Below are 21,026 nucleotides of genomic sequence, written 5' to 3' on the forward strand. Positions count from 1 at the left end.
CAAGAAGTAACTTGGCAAATTATTGAAAGAAAAGTCTGTTAAGGGCTACTAGCACAACAGTGATGGTATAACCTCCCACCTGTGATATGCTGCAAAGAGTTTGGGAGCTACCACTGCATGCCTGTTTTGTTCTCATCGTGGATGTGCCAGCAGTCCACTGGGAGACTCACACTCCAGTTAGCTGGACAGCTGACCTAACCTCTGGTACATCTGTCCTCACGCTGTGAGGCATTGTGCTGCAGACAGCTTTTGGTACATCAAAAGGCTTGCCCTTTTTGATATTCTAACTATGATTCCAGATTTTCTGCAATTGCTTTCACCTTTATTGAACCAGGTTTATTGTTGTCAAGTGTTGTTAGCCTTCTGCCTTGATTTGATTGTCTGCTTGCTTCCTTGTTCAGGGCCTCATTTTCAGTGTGTGCTGGCATACCAGTAGGAGTTTGTTAATGTTCAGTTGGTCAGATACATATCTTTCATTAAAACCTGGTGTTGAAAGCAGCTCTGAATTTATCAAGGATTTCTCTAAGAAGTATATTACACCTCTAATACCCACTTGTGATCATTGTTGCATTATTGCTTTTGATCCATTCCCTGGTAGTGATTTTCACACAAGGACTTAGTTATCTTGGATTTCCACTCTAGCAACAGCTTCAATTACAGCTTTCAATTTGTCATTCCTCATCTTTCTTCTCCTACTCTTCTCCTTTGCACTTTTGCTAATAGTCTGCCGAGATCAGTATTCACGGATTTTTTATTTTTTATTTAATCCTCTAAAGATTACCACATGCTTCTGTTGCATCTTGCTCCTCCAGTTCTGCTCCAAATACATGGATATCCAGCCATACTTGCTGCAGTTTGGTGTTTCTCTTTCTGGGCACTGGCTATTTTTCTTAATCTCTGATCTGTGTGTTGGCTTCTTTCATCCATGATACCTGCTTGCATGTTGCACACTGCTCTTTGGTTTTCAGATTTACATTGAGCAGTTGGTTTCTGATCTGTTTATAGTAATCATTCTCAGTTTTATTTTCACTATGGCAATGTAAAGCCTGTGGTTGGTGGCTAACCTATACAGTTTGGTATGTAGTTGCCTCTGGAGTGTTTGTTTATTAATTGGCTAATAGATTAATTTTGGCAGGGGACTGTTACCACATTTTATAATTCTTCAATGATCATAGAGTCATAGAATCACAGAATGGTTTGGGTTGGAAGGGATTTTAATGATCATCCAGTCCAAACCCCCTGCCATGGGCAGGGATATCTTTCACTAGATCAGGTTGCTTAAAGCCCCATCCAACATGACCTTGAACACTTCCAATGATGAGCCATCCACAACTTCTCTGGGCAACTTATTGCAAGGTCTTACCACCCGCATCATAAAAAGTTTCTTCCTTATGTCCAATCTAAATCTATCCTCTTTCAGTTAAACCTCCAGGCTAAACAACCCTAACTCTCTCAGTGTTTCTTCATAAGAGAGGTGTTCCAGCACTCAGATCATTTTTGTGGCCCTCCTCTGGACCTGTTCTAACAGGTCCATGTATTTCTTATGCTGGGGACCCCACAGCCAGATGCAGTACTCCAGGTGGGGTCTCTTGAGAGCAGAGTAAAGGAGGACAATCACCTTCCTCGACCTGCTGACCACATTTTTTTTTTATGCAGCCCAGTATATAACCTACTTATCTATGTTAGCTAGCTAAAAAAACCCACCAAAACCAAAAGAGTTGTTGTGTTACTGATATTTAACTGTCAGGTCTTGTTAGAATGTGTCCTGGCAGGCTATGATGTGCAGAGATGGTTACAGGGTGTTTGGGAGCTGTGCCAGAGGATGCTGATGTCGGGCCAAATCATGTGAATTACTTCACGTCTGTACTGTTGAAGTATCAATGCCTTTTGGTGTGACAGGTTTAATACTTGCCCTTGTATAACCTAGGCTTCTCCACCATGTCCTGTCCTCATGACCAGGATCAAGGCCTGCCTTGGAGGACTATAGTGGGCCAGGAACCAAAGCTGGCATATGTCATGTCCATCTCATATCCATACTTCATGCAGATCTTGTGTAGACTCTAGTTTGGACAATTCATGTTCAGGTTTCTTCACCAGTCCACAATCTAGGTGAGAAACAATATGCACGTAGAGTGGACAATGAGGGAACTGGGACACTTGTGGGAACGAATGAAAAACAACCATAAGACTTTGTGGTTGGTGGTGAACTTTGTGTTGATAGTGAAGTCTGTTCAGTGAAATACAGAGAATTTATGTCTTGAAAATGTGTGTGGTGAAGTGCAATAAGTTTGAAAGGCAAAAAGTAGTGTGATTTTTTAAAGTCATTTTTGAACATCAGTATTGTCATTTTTGACAAGTAGATTTCAGAGCACAGAAAACGAGGAAATCACATGAGAAACCAGGAAAATATATTGTCTGTTGTGCAAACCTTCAGGGATAATTGCATGTTTTTAGTTCAGTTCTTTGGAAAAGAAATTGCCCTTTTGTTTAGTGCTAGTACAGTACTTAATATTATGAAACTATACTCCACTCTGTGGCAATAGAAATAGTTTATTCTTTACATTGTTATTTTATTGGTATGCAGTGGAAGACTTGTCATGATGTCATAAAGTCACAATGTATGCACAAAGGAGACCAAGAATAAGAATTTCTAAGCTATATTAACAGTGCCTTTTTCCAGTCAAAAATGTATTTTGTATTTCACATCTGTCATTTCCTTGCAATTTTTTTTTTGGGGGGGAGGGGACAACAGGGGCAGGGATGGATATGTTTTACCTTTGTTCCCTATTTACATTCAGGAAGCTCAAAGGAAATCACACAAGGTAGAAATCACATTTCTATATGCCAATGAACTGTCAAGTACTGCCCACATATTAAACATGGAAAACCTGCAGGAATTAAAGATTTTAACTACCTTTCACAACCCACAACCCAAACTGAGGGGAATCATGTAAAGCAGGAATTTTGCTTTCCTGAAAATTAAGAGTAGTGTCGTAAATTTGCTATTGATATTACTATATTACTTGGCAGGAATTGCTGAACAGAAAATGAGACTTGGATAACTTTGCAAAGAGAAGGAAAATGTTAGTGACTTTTTCTCATTCCTTTACTGGATCTAGAAGCCATCTTTGAAAAGGTAACAAGAAGATCACAGGAAAGCAGTACTTAACTGAAGCTTTAATTAAGTCTCCTTCCATAGTTCTATGCTTTACACCAAACACAGGGGGTTTTAATATTTTTTTTATATGCTTTCTATGTTTCTTGAGTATGTTTATAGCAGAATTAAGAAACAATGTAGAAATTCTACTCCCGCTGAAGTATATAGCAAAACTCTTGTTATCTTTAACAAAGACAGGATTTCATGGCAAGTCATATGTTTTGATGATATCCCTATGTTATTGTTTTCTTACCTTGGGAGGTTAAGGCCATATATGTGGATGTAGGAGCAGCATTTCTGTATAACTTACTACCTCAGTCAGGCAAGATCCTTTGGATAAGGAAAGGTCCACACCTTTAGGCAAAACATGTAATAGTGATCCCCTTGCTCACTAGCATTTGCTGCTAAACAGATAATTGACTTAGTTGCTGGCATAAATGTTTTCATAAGCATTGAAAAGAAAATGATGCATGTCTTCTCTCAGAATATTCCTTAGCTCAGCATGGAAGAATTGCCTTAGCAGTAAGCATACATAGATCAGATATAAGTCTGTCCATGAAGGCCCTAACCAGGCTTCTCTGGATAGAGATGTGGAGATGTCTTTATGCAGCCCTTGACATTGTGATATGTTCCAGGGTACAAAAAGGAGGGACAAAGGTACTCAGTTCATAACAGACCATCCTGGTTAATGTGGGACACAGCTTTTAGGACCACAAATCCCAGGAATTTGACATAGTAACTCAGCCAGAATCCTGTAATTTTATTATTTATTTATATATTTATTTATTTTTAAAACCTGGGGAAATGGTGGTTGGGAGAAAGAAAGAATCTATGTAGCGTATAAGTGAATATGTGTGTAAGCTGCTGAAGCTGCATACACCTGTCATGGAAGATTGCCCTAGCAGCAAAAACACATTTATGGTAAAGGACAGGTGATGAGATTCCATCTGAAAGTAGTTCAGGGTACCCATAATATGATTAGAGTCAGTAAAGGCTGATCATGAAAGAACATCATCAGCCTTGCCATTGCTTTGCTATTCCCATACTACAACTCACCCACTTTCACTTGTGTGTATCCTTGTCAAAACAGCCTATCAGTTAAATCCAACCTTTGGATCCTTAAACTGTCTGCATAATTAACCGCAAGGCTATCAGAAATGACTGGTGCTCTAAAAAAAACCCCATAAATTTATACACGAACACTAGGGGGACTTGTACCTTATATGTGGGAGAAAATTTACAGTACCTTTGGGGGCGGCTTTTTGGACTAGATTTGGCCTTGCCCAGTTAACCATGGATGTTTTAGTATTGTGTGAGTATACCCTTATCTATCAAGCATTTTCATTACTTAGTGATTTTTAAGTAATTAAAAAAAATCATCATCCATCCTCTTTAGGGAAAGAAAACATTTACATTTTTAATATTACAAAAAGTAGAATTGCTAAAGGATATATATGCATTTTTGGGCCCCTGTAGCCAACTGAACAGAAATTAAATCAATTTTGAGACTGAAAAATATCTTCAGATTTAAAGGGGGGTTTGTCCATTTTTCTGTGTTTTTTGTGGGTTTGGGTGTGGTGGGTTTTTTAACACTTCATATTTACAATCTGGGTTGCTTTTGAAAATAATCTAATTCTGCAATAATCTTGTGAAATAGAGGAGACTTCTGTAAATCTTTGTAGATGAAATCAAAACTAACCATGACCTTAAATTGGATTAAATATAGCTTCACCATTATAATTACTAGATAGATGTTTCCCAAGTGGGCAGGCTAACCATGTTGTTTTATAAAGCTAGAATCTCAGAAATTTTTAGACACTGACTATATACTACTTCTGCAATAATTATTCCAACATTAATATCACAGAGTGAAAACAAGATCTTTTCTCTTGAGTGAAGTTTTGTGGCCTCAATACAGCAAAGTACTGACACCCAGAACATGTAAACAGTTATTAATATTATGCTTGTCAGCAGTCCCACCGACATCAATGAAGAGTCTGAAATAGGATAGAAATGTGATTCTTCCCTGCACTTTAGAGAAATGCTTGGAAAACACATAAATCAGCATGAGAGTTCACAAGCTTATAGTGGAGTGTGATCAAGTGCTTTACTGAACTAGAACTAGTGTTTTTCAGTATCTTGTAAAACCAAGCACTGTAAAACATCAAATATTTGACACAAGATTTTTCATATTTGGTGTGTATGTCCTTATGATCATTGGTAAGAATTCATTTGGACACCTGTATGAAAGGACTTTATTTCAACTTTTGAAGTCTTGAGACATTAACTTCTAATGCATTTTTAATGGACACAAAAGGAAGGGGCTGATGGGCTTTGAAGATCGGCAGTGGAATCTCGAGCTTTTCTACATGTATCGTTAAAATGTTGTGGTGACCTAATGTTGATAATCTTTCCAGCAGCTGATGGGCTGTCTCCACTTGTGCTCGCTTTTGGGGACAGAAGGGCTCCATGCTGTGAGTGGTAGCCCCGATTGCCTAGTCAATTCCCCCATGAGGGGGAAAGCTGGAATATGCTATGGCACCTCTTCTGCCAGTGCACCCCAGTTTTTTTCCCAACAGAAAACATGGTGCAGAAAGTACAGAGGAAAACGTAGTCGGGATGCAACTACTGGATGCCTAGGCGAGAGATTTGGGAAATGGTCTCAGGTCCCACAGTGCCTACTCCTTTGATGGCAGCTGAGGAAACAGAGAAACAAAACCAGGGAGGAATAAAGTACCATGTTTGGACTCACTTTTCAAAGAAGCCAATAAGTATTATTTGACATGAACTAATAACTCAAGAAGTCAAAATTAAATCTAAATTTCTCAGATTTTTTTTAAATTACATTTTTTTCTGAAAAAATTGTGTTTGCTTGGTAAATGGTTTCGCTTTTTTATGTATTTCTTGAGATATCATTGTAAGAATACGTTCATGTGTTCTTGAAAAAATCGTCCTGCAGTGAAGACTTATTGTGACATGATTGTTGGATGAAGATATCTTGATAAAAAGGAGTTTTAAAGCAACAAATTTTGATACAGATTTCACACAATTTGTGATTCTATGGCTTGTCTTTTATCTGTAATTACAAAAGGTCCATCTTCTCATAAGAAATTGGTTACTTTTCTTGATGAAAAGTTATGAGACATTTTCCTTTATTTATACATAGCATTAAAACATAGGAGTAGTTTACTTCAGTGAAAGGTATATGACTTTTAATCCTGCATTTGTTTTCAGTAAGTTATGACAAAAGTTTTTGATGACAAAGTGTTCTGTTGGTTATTTGTACTATTATCCACTTGTGTGGTTGTTCTTTCCTCTTCAAACCAAGCCACATGGTTTCTTGCCAGAAATAATCACAGCTAGTCAAAATTAGTATGCCCTAACTACTAATAAAATCACTAAGTAACACAGTTGACACTTCCTGTGACAAACCTGAGATATTGTTTGGCTATATTACTAGGTAAATACGTTAGAACTAATATCACTATTTCCTAGACATTCAGAAATATTCAGGATTTTTAATACCTCACAGTTTTTGGAGTTAATTCCGTTCTACCTTAAACTATGCTTGTATGGAAATTAAGATTTTATTTTGCTAACCTTCAGTGGGAATTGGCTAGTGACAGAAATGAGCATTACTGTAGAAATGGAACATTTTTACAGAACAGTATTACCCATTGTAATTCGTCTATTAAGATTTGTCATAATGTTCTTTCACCCTTCCAAAAAAACTATTTTGTTCAAAATCTTAAGGGATCAATGCTTTCCTGTATATAGAGTGTCATTCTAATACATTTTGCTTTTCATGGAGGGGTTTTTCCCCCTTTTTTACGTAGCATACCTTTTGCTACCTTTATAGATTTCATTCAGACTGGATCTCTCGAGTTCTGGAAACTGAAGAAATTGGGAACTATTTATCCTCATTCAAATAATAAATGAGATGTGAAATGAGCTTCATGGTAGATGAGTTCCCTGGAGGTTGTTTAATAATAGCTTATGAAGTTTGCAGAATTTCAGCTGGCAAATTAATTAAAGTGGTCAATGTTTAACCACAGCTGCAGAGAGACTAAGTTTTATACTGCAGCACTAACTCATCAATTGGTCCTATTTTCAGTTTTAAGTCTATCAGAACATATACCTACACCTCTGTTACATTTTCTGTGTTACTTACCGAGTTCATGCTATATGCCAAAGTGTCAGACTCCCCAAGTAAGCACACAAATAAATAAAAAAACCATAATTTGGGTGAGGAGATTTTAAGTAATACAATCATAATCATCATCGTAACAGTAAAGAAGTATTCTGAATTGAATTACCCCTGCAGAACTGTGTCCTGCCACTTCTATCTTTGGATATTTTCACACCCTTAATAAAAGTATTCCTTCTTAAGTTGCAGGAGTGCAACCTCCTCCAGGGAAAGGTTGGTGGAAGATGATACATAAGGATGGCCTCAGACTGTGTGAATGTCAAGGCTGGGAAGACGGGCACAGGGAGCTACGGGGAGAGAAGCCCCTCAACCTACTGGTTAACATCCGTCAGAGCAGAGCACAATCCCACAGAAAAATAGTGTAGTTTTGAGGGGGCTTGGGTTCGTATTAGTAATAACTGTGTAAGTTGAGTTAACAAACCCTCTGCCTCTTTGTCTGAATTTTAGCTCATTTATGAGTAATTAATTATGAGTAGTTAATCATTCATGCTTTTAAAACAAAGTCAAAATTTTATTTAAACTGCTGTGTGTTTGCCAGTCAAAATTACACTGGAAGGAGTTTTGTCATTTTGGAATAATAGATTTTCTTGCATGGCATTTCCAAATAATAGATGTCTCGATTTGTGCTGTTTCTAAGCATTTTTATGCTCTTGGTACCGATACTGTAGCATTACCCCCATTTTAACCTAAACAGGAAACAAAAGACTGGAGTAATATTGTAAAGAATATTTGTAGATATTCTGAGAGAAAAATAAGAATCCCATACTGAGATGAGAGCAGTAAGAAGCAATGCTGTCATTTACTGTTGTCATTCACATTAGGTTCATTTTATGCTAAAATAATCTGTCTTCAGCATATCCATAGTAAAGGACATCCATCCATCATCTTTTAGCATACTCATTTATTTTGTCTAATGGACAAAATCTATAAATGAAGTGTAATCATTTTTATTTACCTTGGTGATGTCAGAATCAGTTATAAATCTGCTATTCACTTGCAACTTCAGAATAGCAGAAACAAATTTGTCAGTGTTAACATATTAAGACTGATATTATTCTCTCACTTTTACAGTGTTAAGGCCATTCCTTGCACCTTTTAAGTATTTTTTCCTCCTGTCACATGTTAATAAATTTAAAGTGTGACTTATAAAAGCTCTGCGTACGTGCCAGGTGAACAACGGTTCTTAGTGTGTAGATGGATTCTCTTATTTTCCTCAAGTTACTGAGAAGCTTGTTTAATACACAGTGCTGACTTCTGAAACTGGAAATACTTTGCAGGACTTAATTTACTACAGGACAAAAGAAATACTGAAATGTAAAATGCAAGCATATATTTTTGAAATGACATTTGATGTGAGGATGTTTCCAGAATATCAATGATATTTGATCAAAAGAATTGAAACACCTATCTACACAGAAGTGCCTTGCATCTTTGAGCAGTGTTTCATTACTTGTTGAAAATAAGCTTTCTTTGCAAATAAAATTGCAAATAAGTAAATTACAACAAAAATATTAGAACTAACAGTACTGTGAAGCTGTATTGCAGTATTTTTACCGCTATTTATAGTTCATTCCTTTGTAGGAATTGTCTATTGAACTGAAGAACAAATGGTAAAAAATGTATTTGAAATTTTATGCAGCATTCTAGAATAATCTGGAAGCTTGAATGTGTGTGTGTGTAAGATGTGACATAAGTATTTTAAAAAAAAAGGCAAAGAAATAACTTTAATATTTGAACTCCATTGGATCAGCAAAAACAATTATTAATCTTTTTTTTAAAAGTATGGTTTGAGCAGGCTTTATTTTTATGAATAAGGATTTATAAATTAGTTAAATTAAGAAAATTCTTCCTGTATCTTTCTCTAATCACCTGCTTGGATTTTTACCATTCAGCAACAGTCAGAAGAAAAGAGGCTTATTCAGTCATCCACAGAGTATTTCACAAATACTAACCTCTCCCATTCTTTGGCAGTAGACAATAATGAGAAAGTAAGCGTATACAGCATTGACAACTCTAATGAAAAAGTAGAATATTTTTCTTTAAAACGTTCCATAGCACATCTCTAACCAACTTAATTGTTTTCATCACAGTGGGATTTGTATAAAGGTATATAATTTATTCACATGAATGTTATTATAATTAATCATGATTAAAGTTATTACAATAAGTACCAAAGGAGCTAATCATAATATGTCACTTATGATAATGTCTTGCCATCATTTTATATCACAATGATGTTTCAGTGGACTTACATGATTGTGAAGCCAACCATTCTGTTATGGTTCACTGTGATTAATGTGGCCACCAGTGAAAGCTGATAATAATTAGTCTCTTTCGTAAAGTGTCACTAAATAGAATATATCCCCTAGAACAAATTTAATCTCATTTTAAGTGTGAAACATGGTAAATGACTCCTCTATCAATTGATATGAAATATTTAACGAGAAGAGGAAGTCTACTATACACTGGAAAATGCTTTTGTAATTCTTGTTTCCCTAGATCTTGGTGAAAGCTACCGTAGGAGATGGTTTCACTGGAGACATTGGGCTTGATGACATGTCTTTTCTAGGCTGTACTCTTTACAATGGTAAGAACAGAATTAAAGTGTACATCTCCTAGATGTGAGCTGATTCTTTGCTGTCATTTGTAAATATTGGTACTGGAAAAGCAAAAACCAGATCAACCTGTGCCTCTTGGAGGACAAGGAAATCCAGACTTGTTTGCCTGGTTCTCAGACCCTCATACCCAGGCTTCAGCACAAAATAGTTTCTGCTGTGCACATAAGGTCCAAAAGAGACCCTCAGTAGGAAGTATGCAGCTTCCATACTCTTTGAGATCTTGATTCTTAGAAGGAAAAAGAAACATAACTGTGTGTAAACAAACTGACCTTTCTTTCAGCAAACTCAGTTTGATACAGCCTTCTGCCTCCCCCTAATAATCCTTAATGTTTTTACTGTGCCAATTGCTCTCACGTTACAGCACACAAACAGTTCAGATGATAGAGCACCCTGTCCTCAGAAGTCATTGCTAGTACAGGGTAGTACAATGTCTACAGAATTGTAAAATATTATATCCCAAGATACATGTAGTTCAAGACACCAGATTCCAGACCTGTCAATTCATCACAGAAGGGATTTTAAGAGGAGTAGTGTTAGCTGCAGCAGGCATTACAGTGTTATATATGGTGTGACAGTTGATGTACAGTCATAATAGGGCTGTAGAAAAGCAAACAATTTAGAACAGTGTCTGAATATTAGTATCCTAGCACTAACTCTAAAGCACCCTAGTGCAGATGCATTTTATTCTGCTACTCCACAAATTTCTTGTAGATATAATTAGGTCTACTAGGAATATCAAGTGTATATGGCATATTTCTTGTGCAGATAATTATCTCACATTTTACCAAGTTTATACAGTGTACAACATTTGTTATAACATTTTGAATATGAAGTTTTTTGTAAATACTGTTAATGTACAATGCCTTATATTTGAGAAAGAAAACATTAAAAGAGCTAATCAGAAAATCCCTACATGTTTTCAAATGAGATATAAAAAATTTTCAAAAATAAACAAAAAGAAAGTTGGAAAATACAGAGGGTCAGAGTTTCAAAGTTCATAAATAAGAAAAAAAAAGCTCATTTTGTGTGGAAAGATAAAACAAATACTCAAGTATGATGATGGACAGAGCTGAATAGGAAACAGTTTTTGTGTTCTGTACATTTTAAAAACGCTTTTAGTATTGAGAACAATTTTTGAGACTCTCCAGGGTCCTCCCTCTATTTTACTTCCTCCACACCATAAAAAAATCCCAACAACCAAAAAAGAGTCAAAGAAACTGTGGGAATAGTCTGCAAAATAGTCAATAGCTATGGCATATTCCACCATATTTAATGCAGTTGATCAGGGAAAAAAAGCGGGGTTCCCATGTCCCTGCACCCTAGAATTAAGCACTAGCTGCCCAGTTGCTCTTGTTCCACTTCAAATAACCAAATACTGACCAGGGAGACATGGGCTTGATAGCTTGGTGGTAAAGTCCCTCATAAGTAATATTAAAGATGTCAAAACTTGAGCATACTGCTTTGATGCATCATTTGAATGCCCTAACCAAAGGCTATTCAGTGATGCTTGCTCTGGACAAAATGGTATGTCATACATTATAGAAAATGAATTATTTCAAAAGAGAAAAAGGAGCAGATTTTCCTTTATTTTCCAATGTTGTGAAGGTTATGGTAGGTTCATGAAGGTCTCCTTTCTTTTCAGGTGTCATGAAGGTTCAAAATTTCTTCTGTTCCAGTAGACTTGGAGCAGAGACTTGAATGTGGCATTTATATTTAAAAATTTCTGACCAATAAGGCCCTTGCTATTATTATGAGTTGTAGATACATTTATTATATCATACAATTATTCCTTCAAAAGGTTCCTTCCCCTAAGTCTTTTGTGTGAGTCTTAAGATATTATGGGAGTATCATTCATTTGATCAGAGTATAACTCATTTGTTGTCATAGATTTACTTCCTACCTTATGAAGTTGAAATGGCTCCTGCTCGTGGGGAATTTATTATCAGTCTCTGTGCTCCAGGCCTCAGGGGAAAAAAAGAATTCCTTGCTGTCCCAGCCACATTTTATATAAAAAGCCTTCACATGTACTTTTTAATTAACTCAGGTGTATTGCTCAGGTGCATTGTGCACTACAGCTAATAATTTCATTAACGATTAAATTTAAAGAAGGAATTATATAATGAAAATTCCTTTTATGGACAATAATAGCAAGGGTTTTCAAGAAATGAGAGTAAGCCTGAAGAAAGGTGCATAGTAAAGAATAGGAGGAAAGGCAAAGACAATTGATTGGAAAGAAGTGGTAATGAGTTTGAATGAAACATAAAGGAAGTGGTGGAACAAGATGGTGACCTCAGAATAATTTTTCTAATGAGAAAAAAATATTTTTTCAGTGATGAAATTACAAGGTAAGAAGGTTACATAGTAATTTCCACAGTCACTTGCAGTAATCAACATGTTAAAAAAAAAAAGCCATTATCGTAGGAATAATCTGTTAGCCTTGGTTCACAGGGAAATTAAGCTTTTGTGATTGTTCTGTCAGTCTCCGTGGCATTAGTTTTTTTAAATGACTCACTGACTTAATCCAAATTTGAAAGACAGGTAAGAGTTGTAAATAAATTCCTGCAAGTGTCAAAACTTGTATGAATGGTGGTTGGCTAGCGTGTCCAACCTAGTTCTTTCCACTGAGGAAATGTTCATTTCCTGCTGGGCAGCATTTAAGTCATTCAACTTGGCCACCTAGGCATGTTTCCAGTAAAGCTATACCCTTGACAAAGGGTGGGAGTGGCAAGGGGAGAAATCATTACAAAATTAGACTGCCTTGGTCCCATTGCTCAACATCTTTTTGGTTCATGTTTCAAAGGAAACTTGCCAACAATCTCTACAACTACTTCAGGAACTTCAGTTCCTGCCACACTCCCCATGAACAACTGCACAGAGAAGGATTTTGTCTGTAGAGCCTCTGGCCATTGCATCCAGATGATCCAGAAGTGTGATTTTAGACCTGACTGCTCTGATAAGTCTGATGAATCAGCTTGTGGTAAGTGTACTAACTCTTGTACTTTGGTACCGTATTTGTCTGCAGCTGTTAAACACATTGCTTTAACTATTTTGTATTTACCGTTACAATTTGGAATTAGCACCTACATGCTATTTTTAATGTGATTTTCCCCAGAAAAACAATAACATTTTGCTCTTAATGTGGGAATCTGAGATGTTATGCACTTTCTGCTTTCTAATGGGCTGATTCAGACTTGACATTCCAATTCAACTTACTACTGAAATGGGGGCGGGGGAAGGAATCCTCAGTTCCCCAACGACTGGTAGCTATACATGACAATGTTTTTAAGTGAGCATAGTTTCTCAAATTAAATGACCTATGACGTACTTAAATTTTTCAAATATTCACTAGTCCAGACCGGAAGAGAGAATACAGTCTCAAGTGTGGGGTGCACATCTGGGAGACTTGGGTCCACTCCTTGCCTACTTCAATGAATATGGGGTTTAGGGTTTTTTTTTATACAAAGTATTTTCATCAGCAGCAATGACTGTGAAATTCAGCCTACTCTACACATAAGTGAGTTCTGGCCTGTAAATTCCTAAAGCTCTGATAGTCAGATGGGAACACTGGAACTGGGACAATGGACAGGGTCACCACATGTTGCCATAGAGGTCTAAGACATTCGTTGATTGCTTCTGAGTTGCAGCAGTTCACACTATAGAATTTTAGAAGAAACTATCAATTACTTTGTTTTGCCTTGAAGCACAGTACTTGAAAATACTGCTATACCAAAGCTGATTAATGAGGGAGACAGACATCTAGAGACAGTAACCTCATCAGCCTTTGCAAGCTAAACTATTCTCACTGAAGATCAAAACTCTGCATTAATTACACATTGTGTAGGGAACTCAGTCAGCTCTCTAAGGGCTGAGGGCTCAATAAGGAAAAGTAACATTAGAATCCCTCTGCCTATTACTTATGTGGGAATAACTCTGGAAAAAATGAATCTGATATATAAGTATCACTGAGTAACTTCCTATAGTGTGAAAAACACCAACTGTTGAAATTCTGCCCTGAAAAATAAATGCAGAGCCCTTCGGAGAGAATTTTTTTCCCCCCTCAGAAATTTACATTATCTTACAAAATATCCTTTCCTTTGGAGAGAGAGATAAATACTGTGGAGAATACACTTTTACATATTTGCTCTGTCTGAAGTCTCCCATTGCTACAGCAATGATGGCAATTTATCATTTGAATGACAATGCTGGAATAAGAGTTAAGTTTGTCCTGACTGAGGGCAGAAATATGTTCTCAGGAAGGGATTATCTTTCTCAGAGGCATTTGAAACATAATATTTATAAAGCATCTTAAAAAAGGGGAATAAACACTTAATACTATGCCACTCATCATTCTCAGGAAACATCACAAATCTTTATATGGGTAACTCATGAGATCATACTGGCTGTGGTTTGGTTCCTTACTGGAGATAGTACAAGCTATAAATCAAAACACCCCCCTCCTTAGTCTACCATTTTCAGCCTCCAGGAAAAGAAGCATCAGGTACATTCTCCTAACGCACTATGATTTCTTGATGTAGAAGTTACATCAGCTACACCAGCATTTGATCTTCGTGGGTTAAAACAAATTCTCGTTTCCCTGAACAATTCTCACAGCAGTTGCTTAGACTTGACTATAATAATCTGTTTCAAAGTTCTGGAGAGTTGACAAGACTCACCTTGGATGCCCTAGACAAAGTATTCAGAAAAATGTACTGGAGAATATTCATAGCAGACGTGGAAAATAAGTGGGTTTCTTTCCCCTAAATAATCTTACAGGGGGATGCATTGTGAGGGAGGGATAGTAGTGAGCTCACTTTTCTTGTCCAGTGGCTCAGGAATTAAAAACTGAGGCACAGGCAGCTGTATATTTATTTAGTAAGATAACAATTCAGTATTTGACACCTATACCAAATAGCTGCATTATTATGTGGCTTTTGGGTATTGTGGGGACTGCTTGAAATATTGGTTTGGTTTTTTTAGAGTTTTGATCATGGACTTTGTACACAATGTGCAATGAGTTGCTAATGTCATAAGTCTACAGGACTGAAGAAAGAACCATGCAGCAGCAGGCAGATTTGTAGCTGATGAATTTTACATGCATTTCAGTGTGTATCACACAACAGATTATTAGAATGGCCTGCAAGCTGGTCAGAACACACACAAAGGTAGATACCAAGGTGCAAAAGAATTGGTATATTCCCCAAATTAAAATCTGCCTAATAGAAAAGAACATAGAAAATATAATTGATATTTTATCTATAGAGGAAAAGCTATGCATGTTAGTACTGTGTAAGTATTGATGGATACTATAAATTGAATCCTTTCTATTGCCATGTTGTTTACTTTATCATAACATCAATTAATTATTTCCAATTTTTATATAAACTTAAAGTATTCACTGTTCATCTCTAAAGTTATGGAAGTCTGTGACTTTGAAGATAAAAAACAGTGTGGATGGTACCAACCAGCCTTGGAACAGATGTCAGGAAATTATTCCATCCATACCACAAACATATTCAAGTGGGAACTTGGAAGAGGGGCAAATCTCTACCCTGGGCAAGAAAAACACTGCCCATTAATTGATCATACTACGTGAGTACAATTTTTCAGGTACTTGAATCTTTCTTGGACTGTGTGACTTTAGTCATGTATGGATTGTTGGGGGAAAAACAGCTCAGTTCACAGTATTGAAGCAGTTTACCGATTTTTTTAATGGCATGTAATTAACTGACAATCAGTGAAGTAGAGATGCAGGATCAATAGCATCAATGCAACAGATGAATCAAAATACAAAATGTTAATAAACAGGTACAAATTTCTAATCACTCTTCTATAAGTAATTCCCAAAAGTTTCAGCACCTCCCCATCCAGAGAAACACATGTGTACTCCCTCTCCCAGAGGACATGTGGGGTACAAGCATGTTCCCCCTTATGGGAAAGCAAGTTTGGAGACATGGCTGCTCCAGCTTTATGTGTACGCATGCCGCTGCCTACAATCTGTTAATACATATGCCATGAGAAATCAGCCCTCCTTGTAGCACCCCAAACTGTCAGCCCACCAGCTGGATGCAGGCTTTTTGCAGCATCCAGTGGGGACCATGCTCTGTCTCATCTATGCAGTGGTTGTGGCACCAGCAAGATGACCTCTGGCATGTCAAAACCAGGTTTTGGCTGCTGCTGTTTCCACTCCATAATCTCTCCCCACTATTACAAATTTTCATCTTACTTCTATATTTCTTTTCAAGCTGACTTCTCGTTTGTTTGAAAGCTATCTTTGCAATTCACTGGCAACTGTTTAATTTAGTTGATGGTGGTCATCATCTTGATCAGTTTTGGGTGGATGCCTTCTCAGACGGTCTTTATTCACACAGACAATGTACACTCACTTTTCTAGCTATTGTTATCCCGGCTGTTTTGCCCAAGGGTGGGCAGTACTCATTACCCCAACAATGGGTCTTGTGAATTCTGCTGTCATTTAGTAATTAACTAATGCAGTTCAAAACGACTGTAGTTAGAGTTAAATTCAGTTTCGTTGATATTTTACCATTTTTCTGAGAAATTATATCACTTCATAGTAAAATGAAAAATATTTCTGTTATCTCAGTAAAGATTTCTTAATTAATTTTGGATTCTAGGTAGATTGTTTATGATAATTACTAACTCCTCCCAAAGACATTCCTTTGATTTGTCTCAAGGAGCAAAAATTAGCTTTTTTCCATGGAGATTTGGGGTTACTTGTTTGTTTTGTTTTGTTTTGTTTTTAAAGTAAGAAATGTGATTAAAAAAGAGAAAAAATGCATTAATGCAATTTATATTCCTGTTAAAAATAACAGTTAAGATTTATTGAAACAAAATCCCTACACATGACTAGCAAATGTATTAAGCACAAACAGCTTTCAATGTCGTACAACTTCAATTCATCTAATAAGGACCTTTCTGTACAGCATCATTCTTCTGAACAGAAAAATACTTGCCTAGTTCTAGTGACACGCATGTTTACTTTCTGTGACAATAGTCCACAGAGTGCAGAAATGGACTTTAAATTAAAACCACTCCAACAGAGTCTTTGCTATATTGCTACTACTTTAAAATGAGAGTATATTGCATTTACTCAGCCTGAGACTATTTATATCACTATAAAAGAATCAGCTCAATATATTAGTTTCACTGTGTACTTCATTAAAATCGCTGTATATTTTTACCAAAAAAAATAGACACAAAAAATCCTCATTCAACAACAGCAAAAAAGAATTACAGTGCTACCTGTTTCAAGGTCTCTACATTATATATATATAAAGGAAGTGTATTCTGTAAAAAAGAGCCACTATTTATGATAAATTGGCTGTCAAATCTTTCATTGACTGCTATTTAATTGTTATATATTAGCCCATAGCAGCACCGTATGTGTACTTAGTAAATCCTCTCACAGATTTGCATTGGCACAGTGATACATGAAATCGTATTACTGTATTACTGTTTTTCAACATATTTTCAGGGTTTAATGCAACTAACAGTATATTGAAAAGGACTGATGAAAAGAGAAAGTAAATGATCCATAGAGATTGCAGTTTTCAGACAACACTGAAATGTATTGCTGTTGTGATGTTTCACATGAGATGTAATTTGGTTGTACTGTTTCCCCATTTCCTTTGTTTATTGGCCTATAGAAGAGAATGGGAGCATGATGCTTCCAAATTACAGCAGGAGACGCAGAGCAACAGTTTTGCTGAATTAAAACCCTGCAACGTTTCGTTTTATTTTCTCATCCATTTTGCCCAAATTTCCATGGAGTTAGATGAGAGAAGCCGTAATACTGTAATCCGGTATGTTTGCTTACTAAAATAAAACATGCAGGATTATGTATATAAATGTTTAGATTCATCCTGATGCAAGAGCGGGTGACAGTGCAGTTTACAATGAGTTTTTTCAGCAGAAATATCTGTGAATAGTTGGAGATTCAAACCATCTGTTTCCCATAGAATATGTATTTGGGCTAGACACATGTAGGCTGATGAATTGTAAGGTGGAGGTGTGAGTCTTTGAAGCTGTAATTACATTAATTAAGTGAAACTAATGACTTCAGAAATGGAGGACAGAACAGCTTGTATGTGCATATATAAGCCCAAGGCTGGAGGAATAGAAGCCATTAGGAGAGCCTGCTGTGGCAGCCTGACAGTCCTTGGCTTGAGCTGGAGGAAGACTGGCACATGTTTTGCAAAGAAGTAGGTGACATTGGCATTGTGCATGGAAAAGACCATTATGTGTATATGAATGTAGAGCTCTTATGGCATGTTTATACAGTTAGCAAATGGGAATTCTCTTTTGCAGTTAGGTTTCTAAATGCTATAATAATTAAAGTATCAATTTGTGTAGGCTTAAACAAGTGTATAGAATAGACATCAGCACATGGATAACTCCATAAATTTATTTCCATTTTAGAGAAACTGGTTAGTGATGTAGCAAATTCTTTGACATTATTAATGATATATGGGTACAACTGTTATTTGAAAACTTTGTAGGTACTTAATTGATGTGATAATTCATACCCAAATCTGTCATCAAAGCTAATGAATCAAAACAGAAAAGGATGTGGAGCTAAAATTCTAAGCTCACATGATAATTATTGCTGTGTAAATAGCTCCCTTGATAACCATATGTTTAACACATCTGTCTTGTTTTTGTGTTTGCTTTTCAGACAGTCATTATCAGAATTTAGCACAGGGAAAAATAGGAAAAATTAAAGGCTTTAAGTAATATACTTAAGCTCAGGAGTTTTTTCAGCAGTCAAGTTTTAGATTTGAGAGTCTAAGAACTTAAAAATAGGTGAAAAAAATTATAATCCCACAGGACACTACCCATGAAACATTGGAAAGGAGAAAGCTGAATTTAACTACTTGAAGGAACTTCTTTTTTTTTCCCTACTGCATTTCACTTAGCTGATATAACCAAAACTCAAAAACATTTCTATTATATCGCATGTACAAATCGCCTTTGTTCTGTGCCATTGAGCCTGGCAGAGCATTGAAATCTACATTGAAATGCATTTTTGAGTACATGGTAAATACTACGTAGTCTCCAAAATAGTTAAGTCCAGTTAAGGAATAGCTTGTGTGAAGGGGTCAGAGACCTGATCAACTATGACCTGGAAAGTGTTGTGCAAAGAATATTGAGACAGCCTTGTATGCACCAAGCTTTATTTGGAGCATCCATAGCTGGAAACATTGACTTTAAAGGTAAGTTTTTCTCTTTGTAAAAAAACAAAGGAGATAGAGGGAAAACTGTCTCCAGTGGCCAAGCAGGAAGAGAAGCAACAGGGTGTTTTACAGATGAGGATCCTCTCCAGTACAGCATATTTCTTTTTCCATATAAACTTCCCTATAACTCTTTTTCCATAACAGCTATACAATTTCATCAGGACTGAACTGTCTTAGGATTTGTGAGGTGCAAGGGCATGAAACAACCAATAAGAACAACAAAGGGAAAATCATTGCTGCAGCAGCATTCTAGTCCCTAGGTGGAAGGGTGCAAATTTGGAAGTCAAAGCCAAACTGTAGAGTTGCAAACGGGAGGATGAGAGGAGCCAGGACCACCCCTCCTCCAGTCACTTCAGTAGCTGCCTTGTGCTACCAAAAAGACAGCGCGAGCTCTCAGTCCTCCCGACGCTCTCAGCACAGGCAGCTACTTCCTTGACCGCTGTAGGAGAGCTTTTTGGAAGTTGTCTTGTCTTCCGACTAGCTTTGTGCCAGTACTTCATTCTTCATTCCAGCCACCTTCTTGATTCAAGGAGTGCTTTATATCCAAAACCAATCCCTTTAAAATCCTTTTCTGATGTTGGGATAGCTTTGCCTATGTGATGTTTAGATATAGCCCTTGAGACACTTGTGTGCTATATGCAGATATTTCATTCAAAGGCTAGAAGATGACTTCTTCACTTGGATTATCCTACACATGTTTCATAAGTGCACGTACTCTCATATGGAGACAATATCTTCTCTAGAGTGACATGCAATGCAGAAGTTACGGGAAGATGCTTACAGTTAGCCCAGCAGATATTTAAAGCACATATTCTGTTACAAAAGTGATTCAGCCAAATATTTTTCTAAAAACGTAAATTTAGCCTTTCTATCTACCCAGGAAGATCAAAGTAATGTACTGCTATTTTTATATTTATTATTATATTTATATTACTACAAATAATTAAAGACTTGTTGAAAGTCTTGACTGAGTCATTTACAAAAAAATAAAAATGTCTGTGACAATTTATTCTGTAATCCTTTTTTGTTTAATTAGGAATTTTTCAGATAATAAGAATTCAGATAATCAAGGTTCAGAAAACAGGTTTTCCTCTGCAGTCTTTTTTGAACAAGGTGCAGCTTAGTATATGCTTGTTCTCTAAGTGGTTGTGAAATATGGACTAATCTGTGTTATTACTTCATTAAAGTATTAACAAAGCATCACAGGTAATCAAATGTTTTACTGTGCATGGTAGTAAATATCCAGGGTGACAATAAGGCAAGAAACAAGACCATAGTTATTAGACGTTTGATGCTAAGTAAAAATGTAGTTACTGAGGAATTTTCTACAGTAACACACAATTTTATACTAAGCTGTAATGCAGAAAATTGCTAATTAAAATTAATGCCCATTGTGATTAGAAATTTTGGTGGCTTTTTCACCTTGAGCTTGGTTATTTGAGAAGGAAACTCATTCCTCTTGTTTCCTTTTGCCTTCAACCTCACAGAATTTACAGAGATATGACAGAATGCTAATGAGATGTGGCAGGTTCAGATGAGCCATGGAAAGACCATTAATTAATCTCAGCCCTGTGTCAGTCAGAAGCCATTAGACTAAAATCTCCAATGGAGAAAATCTAACTAACAGCCACTGACTGTTGTGTTATGATCAAAATGTGGAATCTTTCATCTCTGATGCCATTTACTTTGTGTGGTGGTTGGTATGCTGCAGTGCTTTTAAGTGCCATTGGTAAATCTTGAGGTTTACAGAGATTCTTGGAGAACAATGATGCTGACAGAACAAAGAAAAAAAA

At 36.5% G+C, this 21,026-nt stretch overlaps 1 protein-coding gene across 1 annotated transcript in view; it reads left to right on the plus strand.

Moving 5' to 3' along the window:
* Positions 1–21,026, plus strand: part of MALRD1 (MAM and LDL receptor class A domain containing 1) — a 291,485-nt gene that overhangs the window by 72,141 nt on the left and 198,318 nt on the right. The window contains exons 18-20 of the mRNA XM_072851516.1: positions 9,864–9,951; positions 12,783–12,959; positions 15,394–15,571. Of these exons, the coding sequence (XP_072707617.1) occupies positions 9,864–9,951; positions 12,783–12,959; positions 15,394–15,571 (443 nt within the window). The remainder of the gene's footprint in view (positions 1–9,863; positions 9,952–12,782; positions 12,960–15,393; positions 15,572–21,026) is intronic.

Source organism: Ciconia boyciana, chromosome 2 (assembly GCF_034638445.1).
Source record: "Ciconia boyciana chromosome 2, ASM3463844v1, whole genome shotgun sequence".
NCBI classification, from domain to species: Eukaryota; Metazoa; Chordata; class Aves; order Ciconiiformes; family Ciconiidae; genus Ciconia; species Ciconia boyciana.